The 24679-nt window shown below is 57.1% G+C and overlaps 9 protein-coding genes across 9 annotated transcripts; 5 read left to right on the top strand and 4 right to left on the bottom strand.

Annotated features, from left to right (window-relative positions):
* Positions 1-133: 133 nt before the first annotated feature.
* Positions 134-3927, top strand: K437DRAFT_259049 (transcription elongation factor Spt5). Its single transcript, XM_013385588.1, has 5 exons — positions 134-361; positions 476-583; positions 650-726; positions 801-3401; positions 3490-3927. Exons 1-5 carry the CDS (start codon positions 321-323, stop codon positions 3846-3848), a joined length of 3186 nt encoding a protein of 1061 aa, XP_013241042.1. The 5' UTR covers positions 134-320; the 3' UTR covers positions 3849-3927.
* On the bottom strand, positions 3891-6060 carry K437DRAFT_259048 (uncharacterized protein). The gene is made up of 4 exons (XM_013385587.1): positions 5617-6060; positions 5068-5551; positions 4150-4995; positions 3891-4083 (listed from the first exon to the last, which is right to left on the bottom strand). The coding sequence occupies exons 1-4, from the start codon at positions 5922-5924 to the stop codon at positions 3925-3927; spliced, it is 1797 nt and encodes a 598-aa protein (XP_013241041.1). The 5' UTR covers positions 5925-6060; the 3' UTR covers positions 3891-3924.
* A 282-nt stretch (positions 6061-6342) lies between these two features.
* K437DRAFT_239486 (uncharacterized protein) lies at positions 6343-8670 on the bottom strand. Its single transcript, XM_013385586.1, has 3 exons — positions 8401-8670; positions 6623-8302; positions 6343-6512 (listed from the first exon to the last, which is right to left on the bottom strand). The coding sequence occupies exons 1-3, from the start codon at positions 8494-8496 to the stop codon at positions 6420-6422; spliced, it is 1869 nt and encodes a 622-aa protein (XP_013241040.1). The 5' UTR covers positions 8497-8670; the 3' UTR covers positions 6343-6419.
* A 318-nt stretch (positions 8671-8988) lies between these two features.
* K437DRAFT_296093 (uncharacterized protein) lies at positions 8989-13211 on the top strand. The gene is made up of 5 exons (XM_013385585.1): positions 8989-10112; positions 10188-11295; positions 11378-12091; positions 12167-12230; positions 12321-13211. Exons 1-5 carry the CDS (start codon positions 9096-9098, stop codon positions 13078-13080), a joined length of 3663 nt encoding a protein of 1220 aa, XP_013241039.1. The 5' UTR covers positions 8989-9095; the 3' UTR covers positions 13081-13211.
* K437DRAFT_259046 (uncharacterized protein) lies at positions 13151-14432 on the bottom strand. Its single transcript, XM_013385584.1, has 3 exons — positions 14294-14432; positions 13612-14193; positions 13151-13526 (listed from the first exon to the last, which is right to left on the bottom strand). The coding sequence occupies exons 1-3, from the start codon at positions 14364-14366 to the stop codon at positions 13195-13197; spliced, it is 987 nt and encodes a 328-aa protein (XP_013241038.1). The 5' UTR covers positions 14367-14432; the 3' UTR covers positions 13151-13194.
* Positions 14433-14666: 234 nt separating this feature from the next.
* On the top strand, positions 14667-18013 carry K437DRAFT_239479 (uncharacterized protein). Its single transcript, XM_013385583.1, has 5 exons — positions 14667-16239; positions 16302-16465; positions 16546-17217; positions 17292-17693; positions 17759-18013. The coding sequence occupies exons 1-5, from the start codon at positions 14898-14900 to the stop codon at positions 17876-17878; spliced, it is 2700 nt and encodes an 899-aa protein (XP_013241037.1). The 5' UTR covers positions 14667-14897; the 3' UTR covers positions 17879-18013.
* Positions 18014-18374: 361 nt separating this feature from the next.
* K437DRAFT_280405 (oxidative stress survival, Svf1-like protein) lies at positions 18375-20091 on the top strand (the record flags this gene model as incomplete). The annotated part of the gene is made up of 5 exons (XM_013385582.1): positions 18375-18397; positions 18475-18684; positions 18750-18840; positions 18877-19737; positions 19809-20091. The coding sequence occupies 5 exons, from the start codon at positions 18375-18377 to the stop codon at positions 19917-19919; spliced, it is 1296 nt and encodes a 431-aa protein (XP_013241036.1). The 3' UTR covers positions 19920-20091.
* K437DRAFT_250700 (Las1-like protein) lies at positions 20086-21047 on the bottom strand. Its single transcript, XM_013385581.1, has 2 exons — positions 20425-21047; positions 20086-20359 (listed from the first exon to the last, which is right to left on the bottom strand). The coding sequence occupies exons 1-2, from the start codon at positions 20953-20955 to the stop codon at positions 20237-20239; spliced, it is 654 nt and encodes a 217-aa protein (XP_013241035.1). The 5' UTR covers positions 20956-21047; the 3' UTR covers positions 20086-20236.
* Positions 21048-21475: 428 nt separating this feature from the next.
* Positions 21476-23446, top strand: K437DRAFT_259041 (DUF1295-domain-containing protein). The gene is made up of 6 exons (XM_013385580.1): positions 21476-21970; positions 22057-22261; positions 22337-22454; positions 22518-22834; positions 22904-23034; positions 23092-23446. Exons 1-6 carry the CDS (start codon positions 21718-21720, stop codon positions 23280-23282), a joined length of 1215 nt encoding a protein of 404 aa, XP_013241034.1. The 5' UTR covers positions 21476-21717; the 3' UTR covers positions 23283-23446.
* Positions 23447-24679: the final 1233 nt, after the last annotated feature.

Genomic DNA, 24679 nt, shown 5'->3' with positions numbered 1-24679 from the left:
GTCAGTCTACAAGGGAGGTGATGTTCTGGTGGACGCTCGCCCTCTCTCGGAGCGCAGCCGCCACGCGCGAGCCAGCATAGAACATACAACGTCCACGTCTCGGACTCTCGCTGCACTCAACTTGGAGCATCTTGTGCGAACGTGATCGAGGTGGACCTAACCCGCCAAGGGAGCGACTGGACGTCGTGGGAGACACACCCTTTTCCGCCTCCGCCGTCTTCTTGCAGCCATATCTGGGAAGCTGCTGTGGCTGCGGCGCATTGTGAGCTTGCTCGAAGTAGTCTGACCACCGCCGGTACCACCGCAGTCACTCGTCCACCATGTCGGATGTAGAGGAGGATGCGCGTGTTCCGTCCAAGAGGTGAGAGACGGCCGATGGCTAGCACATTCAGCTGTGAAACACACTGACAACGATCATTCTCTTCACCCGCCCCTACCCTTTCCTGTGTGCGATGTGATCGCCGCGTCACACCAGGAATCCATTCATCGATGATGAGGTAGAGGAGGACGACGACGATGGCGAGAGCGATGACGACTCGGAGGATGACGGCGGCCGTCGAAGAAAAAAGAGGCCGAGGAACAGGTCAGTGGGCTTAATCTCTTAGTAGACAAGCACGTCCTGAGAGTCGCTTCTTGCATGGCGTCGCAGGTACATTGAGGACGAAGCTCTCGTCGACGACGATGACGAAGACTTGGACGACGAGGACGATGGGTTGCTGCAAGAAGGTGCGTCAGTGCCACAAGACTGTCGGATGACTGTGTGGCTGCTCAATCAACCTCATGCACGTCTTTCTTTGCAGATGGATTTATCGCAGAGGACCTCGCCGATGACGGGCGGCAAACAGAGAGGGACAATCGGCGACTGGACCAGCTGCGCATGGCGCAGGAGGGCAAGAGCGCCGAAGAAGTCGCAGCTGAGCTCAACGCACGCTATGCTCGCTCACGGCGCGTGACAGACAGCGACTTCTCCCAGGTGCCACAGCGTATGCTGATGCCCTCGGTGGAGGACCCGAACATCTGGAGTGTCCGCTGCAAAATTGGGCGAGAGAAGAACATCATCTCGACGATCATGCATAAAGCCTTCCGCACTGGTCAGACGTTTGGCGACACATCCAACGCAGGCATCATCTCGGCTTTTGTCCGTGACTCGATCCCGGGGCGGCTCTTTGTAGAGGCGAGGAAGTTTGATGCCGTGCTAGAAGGATTGAAGGACATCAACGGCGTGTACACGAGCCAGCCTTCGAGCATCTTCCTCGTCCCAATTGATGAGATGGCAGACTTGCTCAAGATCACCAAGGTCCAGCGCGAGATCAAGCCGGGTGGATGGGTGCGCATCAAGCGAGGGCGCTATGCTGGCGACCTGGCGCAGATCATCGACCAGTCAGAAAATGGGGAGGAGGTCGGCGTGCGCTTCATCCCGCGCATAGACTTGAATCCAAGAGAGGAAGGGACGTACGTTGACAGTGCAGGGAGGAAGCGCAAGAAATCCGAAGCTAGCGGCGCAGGCCAGACGCTCGCGTTCCGGCCGCCGCAAAGGTTCTTCAATTACGAAGAAGTCGCCAAGGCGTATCGCGACAAGCCGCCGCAGCCAAAAGGTCTAGGAAGATACACCTTCAAAGGCGATGACTATGTGCAGGGATATTGCGAGAAGGATGTAAGGCTCACCGGGCTGGTCCTTGAGGGCGTCAACCCAACGCTCGACGAGATCTCGCGCTTCATGGGCGAATCCAGCGCGGATGGCATCGAGAGCGGGCGGATCGACTTCTCTCTGCTGCAAGAGGCGACCAAAAAGGAGAATGATGTCCTTTTCCAGCCTGGTGATCATGTCGAGGTGTACGAGGGCGAGCAGGCGGGTGCTAAAGGTATCGTTAACTCCCTCTTGGGGCGTGTGCTGCTGATCGATCTGGAAGGCGAGGATCTGGAAGGGCAGCGCGTCGAAGTGCCGATTCAGTCGGTTCGCAAGCGCTTCAAGCCTGGTGACCACATCAAGGTCATCTCGGGGACGCACGCCGATGAGACAGGTCTGGTGGTTAAGATCGAAGACAATGTGACCACCTTCCTCTCCGATCTCAGCCTTACCGAGGTCTCAGTGTTCTCCAAGGACATTCGAGAGGCAGCTGAAGTGGGCAGTGGTGTCAACGTCATCGGGGATTATGAGCTGCACAACCTCGTCCAGCTCGACGCCTCCACTGCTGGTGTCATCTTTAAGATCGAGCGCGAGATGTTCCACGTGCTCGATCAGCAGGGGCAAGTCATCGCCGTTCGTCCGCACCAGATTTCCAACAAGCGCGATTCATCGCGTGCCACCGCCATCGACTCGAACGGCAACGAGATGAAGACGGGCGATGCGGTGCGCGAGGTGGACGGAGAGCGGAGGGAAGGAACCATCTTACACGTCTACCAGGGTATGCTCGTCTATTTGCACAATCGCGACATCACCGATAACAACGGCGTCTTCATCGCTCGACCCAAGAATCTCGCACCCAAGTTCCACTCTGGTAAGGCTTCCACTGACTTGTCGAAGATGAATCCGCACCGATCCGGCAACAGCGGACCAATGGCGATGGCGCCGCCGGCCGTGACAAACTTCTCCGGGCGTGGCCGCGATCCTTTCAAAGGCAAGCATGTTAGCATCATCCGCGGCCCATACAAGACCTACAAGGGCATCATCAAGGAGACTCTGGGCGTCTCGGCGCGCGTCGAGCTGCAGTCGATGGCTAAGACGCTCACCGTCGAGTTAGACAAGATGGTCGAGATCGATCCACAGACGGGCGCCAGGCGCAACAAGCTTATTGGCCCAGGCTCGAACGGCAGCGTAGCGGGTAGCAGACAGGGCTCGTTCGCCCCTTCCTTCGGTGGCTCTCAGAGGAGCTCCTCCACCAACATGTACGCGGCATCGTCGCAGCTTGGCTCTGCTGCATCCTCGGGGCCGCCGGGACTGCAACCTTCTACTGCGGCCATGATGGCGCCCGGCATGATCACCGCACGCACACCCGCTTACGGAGGCTTGGGAGACAAGACACCTGGCTACGCCATGGGCGGACGAAGCATGTACGCCTCCGACACCAAGACTCCCATGTACGTTAGCAGCGGCGCTCGCACACCTGCGTACGTACAGGGACGCACGCCTGCTTGGAGCGGTGGTGCCGGAAGCCGGACGCCTGCTCAGTTCAGTCAGACACCCGCGTACGGTGGCGGCAGGACGCCCGGGTACGTCATGAACGGCGCCGCCACTCCATATGGAGGTAACACTACGCCGAATCCTTATGGCGACAGGACGGCTGGCGTCACCTCGGGTAGTGCGGTGCCGGGAAGGTCGTACACCTTGGAAACGCCCATGGTTGACAGCGGTATGCCCGGACATGCCGAGTCGAGCTGGACCAAGCAGCCTTCTTCAGCATGTACGTTTGACGTTAGCTCTACTTCCGCACGAAAGCTTCTAGCTGACGCATTTGTCGCCTTTGCAACACTTTCATTCTTTGTCGATAGTGGAAAGGCCCCTACCCATCGCAGGTATGCGAGCGAAGATTGTCGCCGATCGCCACGTGCCGCCGTATCGCGGCGGCGAATGGGACGATACGATCTGCAGTGTGACGGCCATCGACGAGGCCGCCAAGACATGCACATCCTTTACCGACGACGGACGCGAACTGAAAGATGTGCCATTCGCCAACGTCAAAGCCGAGAGGCCGCTGCTGCACCGACTCTGCCTGGTCCTGCACGGCCAATCAAGAGGCCAGCGTGCAACGCTGAAAGCCATCGATGCCAACACAGACGAAGCAATGGCCGCTTTGACGAACGGCGCGACGCTCACGTTGCCGACTGTATACTTGGCTCAGATGGCATGAGCACGTCAAATAATGAAACACATCAGACCTTTGTACTCTATCTCTTGTTGAGAAGTTGATATCATTTTCTGATGCTTTACTCGTCATCATCGCTCTCGACAACACGTTTGCGCTTTACGGGGGCAGCCAGCTCTGCAGTGTCTTCCCCGTCGTCATCGGAATCTTCATCCGGACCGGCACCGGGATTCGCAACGGCGTTCTTGCTGGCCTCTCTTCTTACTTTCTCGTTTGCCTCCTGCAAAAGGAAGAGACTGTTAGCGGCGGGGTCAAGTAGCGCAAGAAACTGCTCGAAAGCACTCACAATTTGCGCCTCCATCTTCTCCATCTCATCTGGCTCGTCATCAACATCCATTACGTCACCTTCGTGATCCTCATCTTCATCATCATCCGACCCGCTGCCCTTCTCGCGCGCGGGGGAGGCGACCACGAAGTCGTCTTCCTCGTACTCTTCGCTGCCTCCGCGGCTCGCGCCTGGACGCCCAGCGCGGCCTGCAGCGCCGCTGCGCCTATATGCGCTACTGCCACCGAGGCCTTCGCCGCCGCTCTCGTATCTGCCTCTCCGCTTGCCCATGAACGCGTCGAGCTCCTGCTCCTCTTCCTTCTTTTTGCGCTCTCGTTGCTTCTTGCGTTCGATCTCCTTCAAGCGTCGATCCTCCTCATCCTGCAACAGCTGCGGGTCCTTGTCTGGCCCATCGGATGCGGTCACCTTGGCGACGCGATGGTGCTTCACAGCCTGCGCGAGCTGTCTGTGCGTTTCAGAGTTCACGTCACTTGCCTTGAACGATAGCGTGCCGGCTACCGGAAGCTCGACGGTGAGAATCTCTGCCTCCTCGTGCGGTACGACAAGGTACGAAAGGGACGTTGAGTTCCGATTGGGCTCCGGCGTGTGTGACGGCATGCGCTTCGAGGGGAAAGTAGCAGAGCCGTTCACACCCGCGGGTCGGCGTACGGTTGCGCTCGAGGCGGGTGGATCTGACCCTAGCGAGCTCTGCTGCACCGCTGTCTCCATGGCCCCTCCCTTGATGTCCACTGCGGGCGTTGATGCGTTGGCTTCCAAGTGCGACTGGATGTCGAACAGCTCTGCGCCGACTTGTAAGGACATGGAGCCATCGCTCCATTGAACGATGCGAGCATTGCCCTCAGGGATCTGGTTGTCACAGCGTCAACACACAGATCAGCTTTAGCCTTGGTGCTATGAGAAGAAAAGCGAACCGCTCACCCTTGTTCCATCTGGCCTAGTTTCCGTGCTCCATCTCCACCGCACAGTGTTCTGTGTCTTCATGAGACTTCTCAGACCCGGGTCGACTATCCTGACCTGACCAGACGTCTCTGCCTCTGCTGGGTCCCATTCATCCTCGTCGAATGCAGTATCATTGAACTCTAAGAAGTTCGGCAGCTTAGCGACCCAGTGCTCCTTGGTGCGGCGGATTGGCAGCTGCGGTATGGTGAGCGTGGCGATGTTCTCCTCGATCTGTTCGTCGCCATGTGTATACGGCTCGTCCTCTTCCCTGTATTCGAGCGCCTCCTTGGCTGCGTCCAGCACAGAAGAAGCGCGAGATCTTCGTGGCGAAGCGGGTGGCGAAGAGGAAGCGGCTGTCGATGCGCGACGACTGCGAGTGCGCTGCGATTGGCTTGCTGGCTCCGGCGATGGTCGCTTGAGAGGCGGCCGTCCGTCGTCGTCACTGTCTTCATCCTCGTCAGACCTATCGAGCATGGAGCTTTGTAAGCTTGCAGTATCGAGCTGTTGTTCCGATTCTCCTAAACTCACTCTACGCCAGCTCGCCGTTTGCGAGTGACACGTCGGACCTCATCCTCATCCTCGTCATCCTCATCCTCCACCTCGCCGCTGCCGGCGGCCTTTTTGTCCGCATCATCCGCCGCACCGAACAGGTCACTACCATCATCCGAGTCGTCTGCGTCGCTCGCCGCGCCGTTTCTGTCCGCCGCTACTGGCGTTGCAGCCGACCCTGCAGGTTGTGCAACGTGCTGGCTTGCAGCATCTTGCCCGACTGCATGGCCGTTCGTGTCTGCTGCTGTTGCAGCGGTCGCAGACCCCGAACCCTCCGGCGAAGCCATCCTGACCCTCTGGCCGCTGAGTCTGGATCCAGGCAACGCGATGTCAGATGCAACGCCGCAAAAGACCAGTTGTTTGAAGAATGGGAAGCATGTCCTGGACTGGGACTTGATCATTGGCAAGAGGACCGCCTGTGACATTCAACGTCCAGGCAGACGCAGCGATGACTGTGCAGCACCGCCAAAAGTCGGGCGCGACTCGACTCAGCTTCCGCCCTCTGTTGAGCACCGCGATTATAAGAGCATACACCACAGCAACTTGTTCATACGGCGTCGTCCTCGCAATGTCTACCCAAATTGCTCCACACCGCGGACAAAGTGATAGTTGTACGACGCCAGAGTGATTCATGCTCGCCGCAAGCAAGAATTGGCGGCGAGCTTCACTTGACCCGCCGTCCTGGCACGGCCTGCATGCATGCATGGACAAATCATCCATTAACCCTTCGCATCGCGCGCGCGGTGCTGCCACCACGTAATGTACATGCATCAACAAAGCGTTTACGCCGTGATGGAGAACGCGGCCGTAGGCCCGCGCTCGTTGTGGTTCGCCTTGGTCACGTAGCTCCGTGCCGCCGCGTCCGAGAAGATGAGCTGCGTTGCGCGCGGGGAAACGAGAAAAGAAAAAGGTGGAGACACACACACACAGTCAGCACGGACGAGCGCAGCCCTCTTTCAACGCGACGTAGCGTGATGTGACGTACCTTGGCATAAATCGTAGCGCCAAGAAAAGGAGCGAGGTCGGTTCTGTCCTTGAAGTTGACAAAGTAGTCCGGCACTTTGAGCGCGCGCACGTTGCGCGGTTGCAGCTGATTCGGCTCGTCGGGTATGATCGCCGCTGCTGCACCTGCACCGGCACCTGGCGCCGGGGCACCGAACCCGGCGACGCCGCCGCTTTGGTCAGCTGCTCCGCCGCCCACCGCGCCGCCACCGCCGACGATAAACGGTGCGCAGTGTCGCGTGATACTCGCGGCAAGCCCGCGCGTGCGCGTCGGCGCGCCGGTGACCACGAGCGCATCCCACAAGGCTGGGCGGCGCTCCAGATCAGGCACCTGTGCGATGGCCGCGTGGATGCACTCTGGCAGCGACGGCGCTGTCGCGAGCGCGTCCGCTGTCGGGTGGTGTGATTGCGCTGCTGTTGGGAGCGAGGAGGATAGTGAGGGTGTGGTGCTGGTGTTATTGAGGACGGGATCGCCGAGGACAGGTCCAGCGCCAGAGAGCGACGCAGAGTGCGCATCGCTCTCCTGCTGTATCCCGCGCACGCCACGGAGGACGTCTGGGCAGAAGAGCGGCTCGGCGTAGCGGAAGCGCGAGGGTCCTACTTTGAGGCGCAGTCCTTTGAACGAGACGAGCACGGCCTTGGGGTCCGTGCTGCCGCCCGCTTGGCCCGCCTCACCGGTGATGGCCGCCGCGACGTCTGCAGCGCTCGCTTTACCCGCTATGGCATCTTGCAGTGCCTTTTTGCGCCGCTCCTGCTCTTCGATCAGCTCCTTCTCTTTGCCCTGCACTAACATGGCCGCGACGTCCAACTCGGGCTCTTCCTCTACGCCTGCAGCAGCGCCAGCACCGCTGCCCCCAATGCTGCTACTGCTGAACTTTCCGCCGCCGCCGCCAGCGGCGTCGTCGTCGAGACCGTTGATATGCCCCTCGTGCACGAGCATCTCGGCGAGCTCGACAAGCAGCTCGTGCAGGCGCTCGTCCTGCTCGTTGCGCGGCGGCGTAGCGGCAGCACTGCTGGGCACTGCGGCGCTAGCAGCGGTAGCGTGGTGCTCGCTGAGCGCCCCAAGGGCCTGGACCAGGCTGGCGTCCTGGCGGAGGAGGTGGGCGAGCCAGAGCGTGCAGTGACGTGCGCCAACGGGGCAGCGCACGATGGCGTTGTGTTGGACGAGACAGTCCGCAACGGGGGTCACGACGGAAGCGGCGGCGCCAATGTCGACGACGGTGGCGGAGAGCGCGGCGGTCGCGTAGGCTGCGAGCAACGGGCTCTCGACGAGCGCGAGGCCGGGGCAGTTGAGCTGTTCGAACCAGAGGGAAGAGATACAGGCGTGCTGCTCACGCGAGAGAGGCGCTGGCAGCGCGAGCAGAGTAACGGACGTGTTGGAAGAGCGGCGCAGACCGAGCGTGGTGGCGTGAAAGAGCAGGTGGCGCCACAGGGCGAGCATGGCCTGCCAGTCGCGCACCTGCATGTGCGGCTGCATGGGCCAGTAGTAGCGCAGCGCCTTGCCAGCGCGCACGGCCTCGTCGATGGCGGTGCCGACGAGGTAGTCATCTGCTGATGGTTTGTGCCCTGTGTTCCTAGTGTTGCCGGCTGCGGCGGCGTGGGGATCCAAGAGGCCATGCTGCTCGAGATAGTCTTCGGTGAGCGCGACGCGGGCGGTCAGTTCCTGCGTTGGGATGAAGAGTGGTAGGTGATCAGCAGCTCGCTCGCTTGCTCCGCCTCTTGCAACAAGGGAAGGAGCGTATCTACATGCAACACACGCACAACAGTGGGAAGGCTGAAGAGCTCGTGGATGCCATAGCCGGCGCGGATGGTGTGGTGGCCGTGGACGATGATGAGGGCGCGCGACTCGCGAGCCATGGTAGGGATGCCTTGGACGCTTTTCCTGCGGTGTTCTTCTTGCGCGCACACGCTCTCTCCCTCTTCAGCACCGGGACGCGTGCGTGGTTTCGATTCGCCTCGGCTCGCTGCGCTGCGTATACGCTGAGCACACACCACCCCACGTTCGACGCCTGCCTGTATGGCTCGCCTCGGCTGGGCTGGAGATGGTGAGCTGCAATGCAACACACACCATGACCACCAACTCAGTGCTTTGTGCTGAGCTGAAGGAAGCAGGCGGCGTTGCACCGATAGCAAAGTAGGGTTGGCACAACCGCCACTCTTCCCGCCAGCGTGAGAGAGTCACAGTGTCTGTGTCTGCAGGCGGATCATCGCACAGCGCCCCGGCCCGAGTGGGAATTGCGAGGCAGTAGACGAGTCTCTCGTTCCCCTTTCTCAGCAACCGGCTTCCCCGCACTTGTACATCGAGATCTTCCAGGTCGCTTTCAACCACACCACACCGCACCGCATAGACTCGACTCGAGCGGCGGGTCAGCTCGGGGTCGCTCGCTCCTTTGCCTCACGTCAGTATTGCTTGCTTGCATACCACCGTCCCCACCAGGACCGAGCATCGCCCCGCCATGCTCGCAAAAGTCTTCAGGAAAGCCAGTTCCGCCACCCCGTCGGCACCGGACCCGCCCCCTCCGTCCGGTAGGCTGACCCGCTACAGCGAGCGTGCACGCCAACTCCACACCGCCCCCACCAGCACCAGCGGCGGCAGCCGTAATGACGACAGGCCCTCGACCCTCGGCGCTGGCGCTGGCACAGGCGCAACGCTCGCCGGCTACGCACCCGACGACAGCAACAGCTCTGTGACCTGCACCCAGAGCAGTACATCCGCCCAGCGCTACAAGTACTCTTACCTCTCCCAGCAGCAGCAAAACGAGGGGCAGCAACCTGCCCACACCCGCACCCATAGCGCAGCCAACAATGGCACCAGCTCCCCACCGACCACCTCCCGCGTCCGCTCCTACCGCAAGCCCACCACCGCCACCCCGCAAGGCAGAGCCGACGACGACACCTCTCGGCTCCCTCCCATTCCATCGCTCTCGCTCGGCCACGGTGCCTCCGATGGCGACACGCCACAAGAAGACGTCTTTGACGGTAGGAACAAGGACCCCGCAAGCACCCTCTACCGCGCCGCCAGCAACAACCAGCTCAAGATTATGCAGCAGCAGCAAGCTCACAATGGATCGGCCGCAACCCCCCACCATCCGCAAAAAAGCACGCTGCAGAAAGGCAAAGACGATGCAGGCGGTTTGCTCACCGGCGCCGGAACCGCAGCCGTTCTGAACAACAACGTTTTTGGTGCTACCAATGGCGATGGCCACACCATGGGCGATCGCAGTGCCAACGCCAACAACCATGCCAACGGCGCAGGCTATCTAGATGCACGTGCCACCATCCCCAACGGCGGCGAGAAGCACCATAAGGGCAGCGCCATATCCCTCGTCAGCGGAATCAGCAGCATCGACGGAAGCGGAAGCGGCAGCGGAAAGCGCAAGCCCGTACCCACGTATGAGGATGAGGAGGGAAAGGAGGAGGGGGAGCAGTACAAGCAGCAGGCAGTCGAACGCGATGCGGGATACCAGGCCAAGGTTAGCAGCGGATGTGGAAGGCGAACGTTCCCTTGCGCTGACATGTGGTGGTTTCCCTCTTTGCACGCTGCTCAGCAGCCTGCCGCGGCGGCCGCTTCTGTCCAAGTGGTGGTGCAAAGGGCACAGCAGCAGCAGCAGGCTTCCAATCGCGCCAACGGCATTGGAAATGGTATCGCCAGCGTCAGCGCCGAGCAGCGCACACAGAAGGCCACTCTCAAGATCCAGGTCACGCCCCAGCAGCGACACTATCTCGTCAAAGCGCTGGTCGCGCTGCAGATGGCCAACGAGGCGCGTGACATCGAAAAGGTAGGCGCGCTGACATTCTATGGTCACCCCTTCAGCGCCGAGAGGCCCAAGCTGAAGCGGATCAAGAAGGACCTCGAGAACGAGTACACTTCTGGTGGCGGCTTCGAAGAAGTCGCCGACGAGGCTTACGGCGAGGATGCAGACGAGGACGTCATCCGGCGTGCCGAGGGCGTACAGGAGCCGGTCATCCTGCGCCATCTATTCCACGCCAATCTGCTCCCATTCCCCGGGCTCGACACGGCGCCGCTCAAGTATTGGCAGGCGCGCATCCAGGTCTTCTTCGACGAGATGGCCGCCCGTAACTTCTCCACGAGCATGGAACGCGGCGAACTGAGTAAGCGCCGTTTCTTTGCGCTCGCCGGCATCCGCTACCTCTCCGTCTTCTTTGCACGTGGAGTCGGCATCCGCGGCGAGGGCGAGACGCGCGGGCCCGGTGTCGGCGAGCCCGGGAGCGAAAAGTGGGGTAAGGGCAAGCAGTGGGGCAAGGGCACTGTCAAGCGTGGACTCGACCGGCCGGTACGCATCGACGCACCGCTCATGCGCCAGATCGACGACCTTTTTCACGCCGACTCGGAGGAAGGGCACCAGTGGCGCCTCGCGGGCAAGGAGGCCGCGCGCATCCGCACGGACTGGCAGGCGTTCAAGGAACACGTCATTGAACACGAGGACGGCATCGAGGACGTCCATCGACACCTCGACATCAACAACATCAAGAATCTCCCCACACACTACCGCAATGCAGAGGAGTGGGCGCGCAACCATGCCGCCTACATCTTCCACACCCTCTTCGTCTCCAGCCCGGGTGCAGACGGCACCTTCAAGGTCCTCAAGGGCATCGTTGGCCTCTTTCCCTTTTGGGCGACGCGCCAGATCCTCAGTGCGTGCGCACCCTGTTGCATCAGAGATTTGTCATCTCATTGCTGACCCTCCCTCCACTCCCCTCCCCATCTGGTATTCAGAATACGCCAATGCGCAGGTCATGATCCAGGGCATCCTCTCGCTGCTCCTCGCGCGGCCCGCAGGATCCAAGTCCCTCATGCAGCGCGTCTTTTCCTTTGTCATTGGCCGCGAGATCTCGTCGATCGAGAAGGAGTACATCACGCCACTCCGTAACGCCATCACCGACGACGAGTTGGCCAAGCTGGTGGAGGAGTACGTCAAGCGCGGCAGCAGGCCCGAGAAGCGCGCAATCCGCGCCAAGACGCTCAAGTCCGGCAACGACGTCCTCACCACCATCCTCCTCGAGGGCAATCACAACAGGCCCCAGCAGCAGACACAGGAACGCATCATGCACATGCAGCGATGCTTTGGCCTCTCCACCCTCCGCAGTCGCCTCGATGATGCGTACCCGGACGGCACGCCGCCCGCGCAGGAACGCAAGGCACCCGTCGCTGGCTTCGGCCTTGGCAGTAGCACCACGGACGCCGAGGCGGCGCGCCAGTTTGCGCTACTAAAGCTCCTGCTGCGCGAGTGCCTCAAGAAGCGCGATCGCGAGCAGGCCTCGGCCATGGCCACCGGTTCGCTCATCCCGACCATCATTAAGGATTCGCTAGAGAACGTCTTCTACTCAATCATCAAGGAGATCGCTTCCACAGCCGATCTCAGCGCGCGCCTAGGTGACCTGCAGGCTTTCCTTGAGGACCTCATCAAGGTCAAGCTCAACACAGATAACAGTGAGGGCCTCCTTGTCCGCTGTGAATTCCAGAGCAAAACACTGAAATGTCTTTGCTCTTATTGTTCCGCCATAGGCCTGCAGGAGTGGATTGCGCTATGTGCGCGTCACGAGAATTCTCTGTATTACTTTTTCCACGAGTGGGTCTCTACAGCCGAGTCTCGCCTACCCGTCATGACGCTCAAGCGGCACGTGCACTGACATTTGTCTCCCTGAACTTGCCTCCCCAGGTGCGCCTCGATCGCCGAGCCGTTCATCGACTGGCTCCAGCTCGGCGCAGACTACATGGCGCTCAGCACGAGCGATCCAGCGCACCCAGCCGATCGCAGTCGCAAGAACATCGAGGTCAACGTGGAGAAGATGCTCGGGGACAACCGGCTGACCGATGACGACGTCAGGCGCATCCTGCGCGAGGTGGACAATCTGACGCAGTACACGCTCTGGAACAAGGTCTGGTACGAGCTCGAGCTGCGTAAGAACTTCCTCCTGGCTCGACCGGACGCCGCGCCGGTGAGCGGCCTCGGCGAGAAGGACCTACCTTCGCCGACGTTCAAGAAGGATATCGAGGATATCGACTCGCTGCTTTCCGATCTGATGACCAAGAAAGGCGTCAAGATCAACGACGGTCTCTGCCGCAGCGAGGCCCGCGGGACTGAGGCGGCCGAGTTCCCTTGGATCTGGTTCGACGAAGTTGACCCATGCGGGCAGCACCTCATGGCCGAGGAGGCCGTGGCTGACCTACGCTACGAGCCCCGCGGTATGTCGTACCCGCCTCCGAACCTGCTGCACACCCGCAAGGTTCTGCCTATTTTCCGCGAGATTCTCCTCTCCGAGATGCCTGACCGCATGCGCAAGACCCCTTTGCCCCCTGGCAATGCGCGCCGCGCATCAAAGTTCTCCACATCCAACAAATCCGACAAAGGTGGCGCAGACACCCGGTCCGTCGTGTCCAAGAAAAGTGCCAAGAGCTTCAAGATCCCCTTTTTGTGATATATTTACTTTGTATATGGATATATGCAAGAGCTGCCGCGGTCACTGCAGCCGCCCTTGCTCGACCGATGGGTGAAAGGCCCAACCAGATTGCATTGTACTATTAGGAAATATTCAGCTATTAAACAGTCTCGAATGCAGCTGATCATGGCGCCCTTGCACAATTTCCAGTAAGGGCCAAGTGCTCGTCACATATTCGGTGTCATCATCTTCCCATGACCAATCCCACTCTGATCCTCCGAAGGTATGTCCAACTTCCTGCGATGCTTTTCGTCTCTGTCTGTCGCTTATCGAGTCTTCTGGCTTGTTCCGTATGCACGACAGAGTCTCTCTCACATCAAACAAGAGGATCTGGTGAGCAAGATAAGGGCCGAGGATATTCAGGCGGACCGCTGACGAGAGCACGGCTCTCGCTTGAAGGAATAGGTGCAAGTCTACCGCTCGATCTGCGATCAGCCAGCCGTGAGCCCTGGGCTTTTGTCAGACAGATATCAAAGACATGGTATATTTGGATATCTCGAGATGAATCACCTAAGCTGAGGTCAAGCGAAGCTGAAAAGATGCCCCACACACTCGCGAGATGACCGTAGGTCCGGCCAGCTCGGACCTGCCGCTTAATGTTGGCCAGAAAGCTTGAGACTTTGTGTGTTCGGACCGTGGAATCCTTGGCGATACTCGCTGTGTCAGCGCCAGCATCGAATGCACCCTGAATCTGCCGTACGCTGCTTCCCGAAAAAGCCTTTGTGTACAAAGTTAGAAGCGCGGCGCCCTGTGCGGCGGATGCACGACGATTAACATGGTTGGGCATCTGCGCATGCGCACGCTGATCCACTTGCAAGAACTTTGCGACGGTCTGCTCGATTGACGCTTGTGTGCTCTGCGCAGTCACTTCGCGCAAGAGGGAGTGTGCATCGCGGACGATCGTCTTGACCAGATGGTAATAAGACCGGAGACTTTCCTGAATGAAGATCAGCAGGGCAGCGGCTTGGTGCGCCTGCGGGCCATGATGTGCAGGCTGCGAACTTGGAGCCGTTGGACCATATTTGCGGAGACACTCATCAAGAAGTCCATGGGTGTAAACAGCTTCCAAGCCGGCAGACGCGACGAAGCCACCTGATGCATATTCAATGCCGTGGGACATGCAATGGCGTGTGTCAGTCCATCAAAATATTCACGATCCTTGTCGTGATGCGTGTGGGGGGGGGAGGCTTACCGGTCGGCAGATTCGAGTCGGACAACACCCAGGACACGTAGGTCTCTGCGTCTTTTCCACCATCCGCGTCCATGGCCCTTTCGAAGAGAGCTCCGTTTCGGATCCGCGACACCTTTGGCGATGCACGCGGTCCAGCACGTCACGGATCTGTTGAGAGGTCCATCCTATGCGTGTCTCCCAGAGATGAGAGAACCCAAGCCATCGTATAGAAGTGAATATCTTTCTCGGCCGAGAAGAGCAGCTACGCACCTTTCATTATGATCGGCAGTCGGCATGACTGAATCCGACGACGAGAGTGGTGTTGCTCCCGCTCTTGTTCTGAAACGTAGTCTTTCATTTGTTTGGGTTGGAGGTGGATTTGTTACCAAGACAAAGCCTCTCCATCAATCCACCAAATTCGCACCCCCAAACCGCCGGCACGCGAGGTCACCGCTCTTGGCGCGCTTGTCCGGACGGTTCGCCTTCAACACCCAACGAACCCGAATTGTTGGGGAAAACCCGTGGCTGTGCCTGGGTGCTAACATCGGATTCCCGCCCAGGCTCATGCGCTCATGACCACCATCTGACGGTTGACCTACTGTGGGAGTCGGGAGTGTTTCGGAAGATGAATCGCACGTGGTCTGCCGACTCGATGGATGAGACCGACCAGCAAAAACTGTATGGAATCGGGCCGACTTCGATCGATCTCTTTCGGCCTCGGAAACATGGGCGTAGATCCTCCACATCGCAAAGAGATCACGCTGCCAGTTCCTTGCAAGAACCTCGCAGCTCGGCTGCTCCAAATGGTTCTTCGGTAATCACGGAACGTCGAAAACGAGGTCGCAGCAAGGACCCAGCTGCGCCAAAGGCAGATTTGTCACCGTCAGTGGCGCTGCTTGGGTCCAATTCATCATCAGTCCCAAGGTCCGCCGTGGCTGAAGGAAAACAGAGGCAGAGTCTTGAAGGTATGCGTCAAGTCAGCTGGGGAATATCTACAGGCACCGACAACCGCTACTCGAGCGCCGTCTACGCGGGTGGCCCATCAGCTGCAGGAAGCATAGACGGCATGTCCGACAGTAACGACTCGACGACCGACTCGGATGAGCAAGGTTTCTCCTGGGACATCAGCAAGAAACTTGCGGACAGGCGCCTGCAGTTATCGCGGCCGCCAGAGAGAGAACGTGGGGCCACCATTCGAGCGTCCAGGTCATCACGCAATGCAACGCTATCTCTTCCGCCCGACAAAAGTGCACCTGGGTCCGCTGGGGACAAAGCAACGCACGACGATCTGCATCCATTCTCGGTGCAAAACACAAGACACTCAGCATATCAGCCAATCCCAAGGGCATCTCTAGCGCAGAAGTTGCAGCGCGAGTCAAATGTTTTTGTCGAAATCCTCGTTTTATCCGGAGCAACAGTTGTTGCGGCACGCACCCTCCTCGGAAGCAGCCAACCCTCTCTCATTTCCTCAGGGTGGCAACTCCTCGGTCTGACTATGGCCACGCTTACATTGGTCGGATTACAGACCCTGCTTGGGCCTGCGAAGCTCTGGGCAACGGATGATCGTCACTATCGAGAGGCGAAGGATCAAGGCGTCATGGCGGGGCTCATTCTAGGGCCTCTCCTTGCTGCAGCGTGCCTGATCGATAGCTGCTTTAGTGAACAAGCCGCTTCTCTCGAATCTACTCAAAGCTCTTGGCTTATCAGAAAGAGCTCACAGACCGAGGCTATCTCGGGCCTCGGGCCATTGTCAACCGCCAGGCATGCGCTTCTGGGCATGCAATTCGTCATCTTTGCAGTAACCGCCTGCCATGTGATAGCATCGTTAGCAACACCTGCGCGATGGTTCATTCCATCGGGGAACTGGGCACGCCTCGGCTCGTTCTGTGCATTTTCCAGCGCAGTCACGGCCTTCGTCACACTTGGCCAGCTTGTTTTGAGCTACGTGTCTCCGCACATGCTGAACGGTGCGCCCTCCTTTGCGTTGTCCCTTGAAATGGGCTGTAAGCTGACTCGAAGAAACCCACAGAATTGAAGGTTTGGGAGACAATCACAGCATGCATCCTCTATCAGTCCTCGCTCTATACCATCACCCGACTCGCACGTAAGAATTTCACCTTTGGTGAATTGGTGATTGTGTCGATATTTGGCGTGACACTCATGCTAGAATCGATGCACATTACGGTGTCAAAGGTGCGCATAAGGTGGTCACCGATACATCTGTGCATCTAGCTGACAAGTGCGCTTCACTTGGTTTTTGCTTTTGATGACAGCTCTCCTCTCGAGTCAAGGTCGTTCACACATTTCGTACGCCTAATGCGCTTTTGATATTTCACCTCGCCTTGATTGTCGGCACATTCTCCATTGGTTTCTTGAACTCGCCTCTCCTCTACCTATCCCGATACCTCGCACAGCGGCCGACGCACCGCCTACGATGGCCGCAGCAGCGTGATCTTCACCGGCGTCTCCTTTCGGGGTTCTTCTTTTTCTTTGCGGCCGCTTTCATCTTTGCTGTTCTGGGATTGTGGGTCCAATGGCTACTGGGAGGCCACAACCCGTGGCTATGGACGTTCAAATTCGTGCTGGAGGGGCAAGTCTTCTGGACACGACCATTGCTCATCAGCTACTGGGTGGTTCTGGTGTCGGCCTCGGTGGCGGGATGGCAACGGATCGTTAGCAAGTCGAGGAGGTTCAAGCAGCCCAAGGCGACCATGCAAGTGGTCCCGACATCCAATGCTGCAAACGGATTGCAGATGCACGAAGGGCGCCTGGATGGTGGTCATACGAATTCCACCAACAGTGTCCCGACTATCCCAAGCGGAACTGCAAAACATGATGCTAGCTCTACCGCCATACGCAAAGCTGCACATCTCAGTCTGAACGCGCGTCGCAAATTCTTCCATGGACTTGCTGTTCTTCTTTTCCTGCCAGGTATACTTTTCGAGGTGCGTATGTTTCGGCTTCAACCTGCAGGCTGAGCCCGATGCTGATGCTTCCACCTGTGAATCCGATTTCGCAGCCGTCCTTCACACATCTGGCGCTCTCGCTCGCATTTGCGGTCTTTATCTTCGCCGAGTACATTCGCTACTTTGCTATATGCCCACTCGGCGCACCGCTCCACATTTTCATGAGCGAGTTTCTCGACCACAAAGACTCGGGTCCTGTCATTCTCAGCCATTTTTATCTCCTCTCTGGCTGTGCACTTCCGCTCTGGCTCGAAAGTTCCACATTTGTTACAAGATGCTCTGGGACTTTGGTGTTGGGAGTCGGCGATGCTTTGGCGTCAGTTATCGGCCGCCGGTACGGCAGGCTGCATTGGCCCTTCTCATCCAAAACGGTCGAAGGTTCAGCAGCGTTCATCTCTAGCATCTATTTCTGTGGCCTGGCTTTGCAACGGCTTGCACCAAGCGACTCATTTACCGTAAGTGATCAACAAGAAGTGTGACACACCTTCTGCGGACTGCTGACCATGCCTCAACTTGATAGGTCGGCAAATGGCTCGGTATCGTGACTCTGCTAGGCGTATTGGAAGGCGTGTCTGAGCAGAACGACAACCTCATCCTTCCCATCTTTGCATTTGCACTTTGCACCATCATGCACCTGTAGCGATCCTGAGCAGTTATCCCTTGAAGCAATAGGCGCGCATAATTTGGACCACATCGCAATGATTCGCGGTTCGCGATCGCTCCGAGATCCTATACGGGGTCTGTGATTACATATGTAGTCCAGTTTCCAGAGCCTATTCTGCAAGCAGCTTTCGCCAGTTGGCGACGGACTGTAGTTTGGGGCTGGGAGCTACACTGTGAGTGTAGTTCCCAGCGACTCGTGAATGGGATGGCTGGTGACAGCCCTGATTGGCGCGAGTTGGTGACTGGTGTGGTGCGGTGCCACGATTTCGAGTCGCGCCTGCTGGAGTCTTCAAGTATTGAGCGTGCCTCGGGCTGCACTCTACAATACAAATGTATACTATCCATTGCACGCAGGGTTGACAGTGCTTTGTAATCGAAGCCGACAAGAAAGTAGACCGCAGAGCTTCTCATTCACTGGTCTTGAAATCCCGACACCCGTACGCAGGGACCAGTGTTAAGATTTGGCCCTCAAAATGTCAGGCTGGGGATCTTGGCTGTGAGTGTTTCCAGTGGTGAAAGCCTGGGCGACTCCAGCGTTACTGATGCTTCGCCTTCCCTCGTTTCCAGCTCGAGCTCATCAGAGAGCAACGAGGCAGGCGTTGCGATTGGTCCTAACTTCAAGCCAATATCCGACACTCCGCAAGATCAGCTTCTGGGGCCTCTCAGTCCGGAAGATCTGCAATGGACCTGTGCGGGAGGTTTCACTACCGAGACCCAGACCTGGTACTCGATCCTAGAGGACGGATCCTTTGCGGCCAGCCAGATCATTCATTCGGCCGTCGGGTACGTTCTCCAAAATCGCTTTTCTCTGAATAGGGCATCCTCTGACGGCAATCTGGCACTCGCAGACTGTGGTACCCGCAGATTCAGATCACTTTCAAATACTTCAACCCCAAGACCGGTCAGAAGATCTGGAAGTCGGTCAATGTCACGCACTTTGTTACTCCTCCGCCTGCTGGTGCTGGGCGTGACAAGTCCAAGACATATGACAAGCGCAGCTGCAAGGCGGACCAATTCACCATCCTTTTTGACACACTCCCCAACGGCGACGAAAAATACACGATCGACGCCAATATAGAGGCCGACCTGCAACTCTCCTGGTCCTTCACGCGTGTAGCTGGAAACCTAGGATGGAAACTTGGCGCGGGTTCAGAGGGTGGGAAGAGCGTCTTTGGAAGCAACCCAACGGCCCCTGACGGCTATGTCGTGCACCGGTTTTGGCCCAGGGTTGAATCGTCTGGCATCATCATCGCCGGCGGCAAGATGATCGAAGCTCAAGGTCAAGGAATGTTCGTTCACGCCATTCAGGGTATGCGCCCGAACTTGGTCGCTAGCAAGTGGAACTTTGCAAACTTCCAGAGCAAGGAGCTCGGCGGTGTCGCTGCGATCATGATGGAGTTCACCACGGCCAACGACTATGGCGATCCTGCGGATCCGGGCAGTGCGGTTGCCAGGAAACCGCTGACTGTCAACGTTGGGTCTATCAGTGTGGGAGGAAAACTGGTCACTGTCACCGCTAGCACACGCGGACGGGACCATGCACCTGCGTCGAGCTCAACCTCGTACGTGGACCACCAAGACACAGAGCAAGATGCAGACACGGGCTACAACGCACCGACCAAGATTCAGTATGGTTGGACGGGCCATGCCTTGGACGCCAGCAACAAGCCTAGTGCGAACAAAGCGTCAGCCGAGATCAAGCTTGATCTGGGAAAGCCCTACCCTTCCACCGAGACAAAGGGACTGGTCGACAAAGTCGATGTACTCGCAGAGATTCCTTATGTGGTCCGCAAGATGGTTAACTACGTGGCAGGCACCAAGCCTTATATTTATCAGGTGTGTGTGTCCGAGGCTTGAGTATCTGACCCGAGGTTGATCTCATCCTTCCATTGCACTTGTGCACCTAGACACTCAACTCTGCCAAGATCTCGCTTGACTTGCCAGCAGGCTCGCCATCGGCTGGAAGTCACACTCTCGAGGGAACTCTGTTTGAGGAGCATACGTTCATCAATGTGTGAAGTGTAATTTTCTCTTCGTTAAGGAACCTTCGATCTATTATTGCAGGTGTCTCCCATAACCAATCCTAGGGGACGCGGCTGGCATATTTGCACACGTAACCATCCTGCCGGCAACACCTGTTCGCCTTTTACAGACTCATGAGATGTATCAGCTGGTTGCACTTTTGAATGAACTGATGCGCGTGCTTTAGCTCGCGACTCCATCTCTGCTACGGCAGCCCGGCATCTTTCCAAGGCTGAGTCACCATCTTGGGGCGCCATCCTAGAGGAACATGCGTCAGGAGGTCGGCCAAAGCATGACTTCTATCATGCATCACTCACGGATGGGCTTGTAACCCTTGAAATGTTACTTCATCGGGAAAGTCTATTTGTGAACGGGTGGACCGGTCCACGAGCGCTACTGAATGCTCCCAAAAGTAGTCATGCAGCCAGCGCAAAGCCTGACAGAAAGAATCGTCACCTTAATCAGCCCGGGCCTCGAAATCTCTGGTCTGCAAATACGCACTGTAATGGCGCCTTCTCTCAGAGCCTGAAGTGTTGGACACTTTTGGTGAGTTGCCGCATGGCGTATTTCCACCAGCCAGAGAGGCAAGCCGACCTTGGCGGCTATCATTGCGATGGACTCGGCAAACAGACCTGTCTGCTGCTCATCGACGATGCCATTTACGAAGCGCACAATTGCCATTGAGTAAGACAAGCGTACTGCGCTATCGTCATAGCCGCCTTGTGCGGACGTAGATACCCCAGAAGCCGATGCACTGGAAGTTCGCAAGTCGGCGACCAGGGCAGAGTAGAGGGATGCCGTCGCCTCGATCGCAAAGGCGCAAGCACCTCGATTTAGCAGCACGTCCACTTTGACGATCCCTTCCTCTCTCTGGCTTATCCAATGGGATAGCTGCGCGGGACCACCTTTTGGATAGAAGCTGGTGGGGTGGTGTACGGTCTCGGACACTTCTGAGCATCCTTCGAAGAACAACTTGTACAGTTCCAATAGGTCAATGTCCGAGCGGATGGACTTGATCCTTGGAAGCCGCATGATCGCAGCTCTTCGGTCAGAGGTGGCTTTTGAAATCCACCTATCTACGATGTGATAGCAGGGTAGATCTGTCACAGCAATCTCGCATCTCGCTGGAGCTGGGAATTACCTTAGGCATTGGGTATGCAAGGGACAAAAGACTCAATCATCAAGGGAGGAGCTGCGGCCTGCGTCTGTGAGCATGAACTGCATAACCGCTTCCGCTAATGGGGTTCTTCTATCAAACTGCCGATAATTGGCGCAGGGGATCGGTGCAACTCACGTTCATAAATCATAAATTTTCGACAATATTAGGTAATGTTTAGAGAAAGGCGCAATTGGGCCCAATTCTTGCCAGTGCCAAAATGCGCCTTCGTACGTAAGCCAGCTCTCGTCGCGACGGGAGTCCAGACAGACTCCACGCCAGACGACCGAAGATCCACAGAATATGTGATACTAAACGCACAACCTCGTCATCTCCCATTGGCCGCTGGCACTGCGGCAGTGTGGCTGATCCCGCCGATCACCCGCCTGCCGGACCCCTTGGGGGTCGATGCCAATCAACCACTTCCGTCCGCAACCTTTCTCCGCAGCATGGTTTATGTTTCGTGTAGCGCAGCCGACGCCCCATCCACATGACGTTCTCGGGCGTATATCATTGCTTATATTACATTTCTCAACTTCTCAACCTTCCAAACACTTTGTTGGAGACGCAGACGCTCGCAAAAGAGATGACGGAGGGAGGAGACCCAATCCTACGCAAATGAGAAGAAAGGAAGCAAAATGAACGCCCATCCAGCCCTGAATCCCAACACGCACCTGGTGCCAGCCTTGCGCTCAGCCTGGCCTGCAATCAAGGACCACTTCGCCAAGCATGGGGCGCTCAAGCTCTCATCGTGGATATCCTTTTACCAGCACGCAGACGTGATGCATTCCGGCATCGTTCTCGCTGCGTTCTTCATCGTCTATGTCTACGTCATGCAACAGATTACTGGCAATGCCAGCCAGGTCGATGGCCTGTGGACGTTCCTTCCTGGTGAGCGCCTCTTGATACACGTACATTTGGTCAGCTTCAGGGCTGAAGCGAAGTGCTGACCGCATGGGTTGTGTTCCGTTTCAAAGTGATTTTCTGCGGCCACTTCACCCTCCAAAAGTTCATCGCAAACGGCGGACTAGTTCCCGCCGAGACTGTCAGCTTCTTTGGAAAGCCTCAAAAGACTACGATATGGGACATAATCGAGCCAAGGTTGGCTCTCATCTTGGTACTTGAGCTGCTTTGGTGTGTTCGTCTCACCTTCCACGCCATTCGCCGAGGCATGTTCAAAAAGTGAGCCCACCCACGTATTTTGTGCTGCTGATCGTGTCAGCCTGCTCTTAATATGCATCTTTGGTTCATCTGCAGGGGCGAGGAAGACTACCGCTGGCCTTTGTTGCGCGCAAAGATGCTGAGGTGGCAGTGGGAGCTGTTCACGCTATTTTTCATTGCCATCACTCAAATAATTTTGCTTGCCGTCACGGCTGTGAGTCTTTTGCGAGCGATACATTGGCCTGATTCTCATCCGCTCACGTACTCCCTTGTGCAGCTTCCGAGCTACATTCTCCTCACCACCAAGCACCCCAAGCATGTGGCCGACCAGGTCCCTCGGCCAATCAACCACCTCACCGTTGCAGACGGCATCCTTGCTTGCTTGCTTGTTACGAACCTCGTCATGCAATTTTTCGCTGATCAACAACAGTGGACGTACCAAAATTTCAAGCGTGGCAAGGATGTTCATGAGAAACCTCTCACCAAAGACTCGCCAAAGCTATACACTGAAGCCGATGTCGCTCGTGGCTTCGTCACGAAGGGCCTTTGGGCGTATTGTCGTCACCCAAACTTTGCCTGCGAGCAGGCTACGTGGTGAGCAATAGATCTTCTTGCCAGAACTCTGAATCAAGCTGATCGGAGCCTCTCCGCTCGACTGGCTAGGTGGATTCTCTACATGTTTGTCCCGCTCACCTTCCTCCCAACCAACCCAAGTGCCCCACTTTGGAGATATGCGATCACTTACGCGATCGCTTCGCCGCTCATCATGAACATTCTTTTCCTGTCATCCACGCGTGAGTGCCGCAGGTTGCAACCTCGCAATGTCCACATTCTAAGGTTTTGGTTTGCAGGGTTCTCGGAGGCGGTTTCTGCTGGTAAATATCCCGAATACAAGGACTATCAGAAGCGTGTGGGCATGTTCTTGCCACTGGACACTTTCTTGAGGGCCATTTACTTCAAGACGCTGGTGCCGACAGAACAGAGGTACCGCGTCGAAGCAAACGTGTGGGGTGCTCCGGCTTCGTTGCAAAAGAAGACATGACTCGGTCGTTATCAGCACCACCGCTCAACGCAAGCATAGGAAACACGGGGGCTCGAAGATACCACGTAGTATAATCGTTTGTCTAGCATACCCAAACATTTAGTCAATTCTAGAGTCCAGGTTGCCCTATTCTGTACGGCGCAGCACTAAAAAAGATTATATAGCGACCGTCGTGAATGTCCAAGCCGTTCGGCGGCGCTGAGGAATGCAACCCAACCATGGATAATGCCGCTCTCTTGCGCAGAGCCAGATGCACCTGTGCCAGGACTAGAAGTTGCTGCCTGGTTCGTGGATCACAAGCCGGTAGTGAAGTGCTTCGTGATCGCGATGACTTGGATACTCCTGAGAATTTAAGGCAGGCCAAAGGAGAAGACTCAGCGAAGCCTTTGGCGGGGAATGAATCGCGTCGGCTGGCAGCGTGCTTACACCACTCGAGCATGGGACAGTCCAGAGATCAGTAGGTAGTAGGCGCACCATGATACCATGTAACCCTGCATTGCGGAGACAGTTGACTACAATGTTCAGTGGCGTTCAGAACTTAAAAGCCTTATGTCAGGACTGGAGGGTCGGGTTTCTCTGCACGAGCATCCACATACGATAAAAGTTTCTCAGCACTCAATAGGCCATCCAGAGTTGGAAAAAAGGGGGTTGGGTTGGATTACAGACTTCACATTCAAATGTGAAGCATAAAGCAAGTTGCTGCGGGGACACACAGATACATAAACACTTTCTTCAAGCGAAGAAGCAGGTTTCAAAACGTTACACGCAACTGCTATCCAAAATGGTGTGCCAGGTAGGGGCGGCATCGTGACTGCAGACAATCATCGTCAAACTGAGCTTGTGCAACGAGGAACTGAGTAATTTTAAGGATACTCATAAATGTCAACTGGAGTGGCTCCTTCAAGGAATCTTCGAAGACCATCAAGACGAGACTGTTCAACTCGAGCGTCTGATACTGCCAATGAGCTCGAACGAGAAGGCATTCAAATCCAAAATATGCAAAATCCATCACAATCGGAGACCACCAAGCCAGAAGATGTCACGTCTACCGACGTCATTGCTACCGCTAGTACGTCAACCAGGCGGGCTTACCGCAGCATGTTTCAAGAGGTGTCTGCTACCAAGGCTACTGGGCCGCGACAAGAAGTGGACCTCAGTCGGGCACTAAGATACAACGCGAGTGTGACATGTTTGAGCTTGAAGAGTCAGTTTTTTTCGTTTACGCATCAACGCTTTTGACTCGCCTGCTCACCTCTGCTGTCGAGGAAGCTCTAAGATTCAATGCCAGAGTGTCGTAAAGTGACTTCTGGCGGAAGGTTGAGTACATAAACTATACATCGAAAGCGAAGCAACTGCCGAGCATCAGTTTGAGTGTGTTAGCCAAAGGACTACAAGCC

Source organism: Tilletiaria anomala, assembly GCF_000711695.1.
Source record: "Tilletiaria anomala UBC 951 chromosome Unknown K437scaffold_104, whole genome shotgun sequence".
Classification (NCBI taxonomy): Eukaryota; Fungi; Basidiomycota; class Exobasidiomycetes; order Georgefischeriales; family Tilletiariaceae; genus Tilletiaria; species Tilletiaria anomala.
This window is presented reverse-complemented; position numbering and strand designations above follow the sequence as displayed.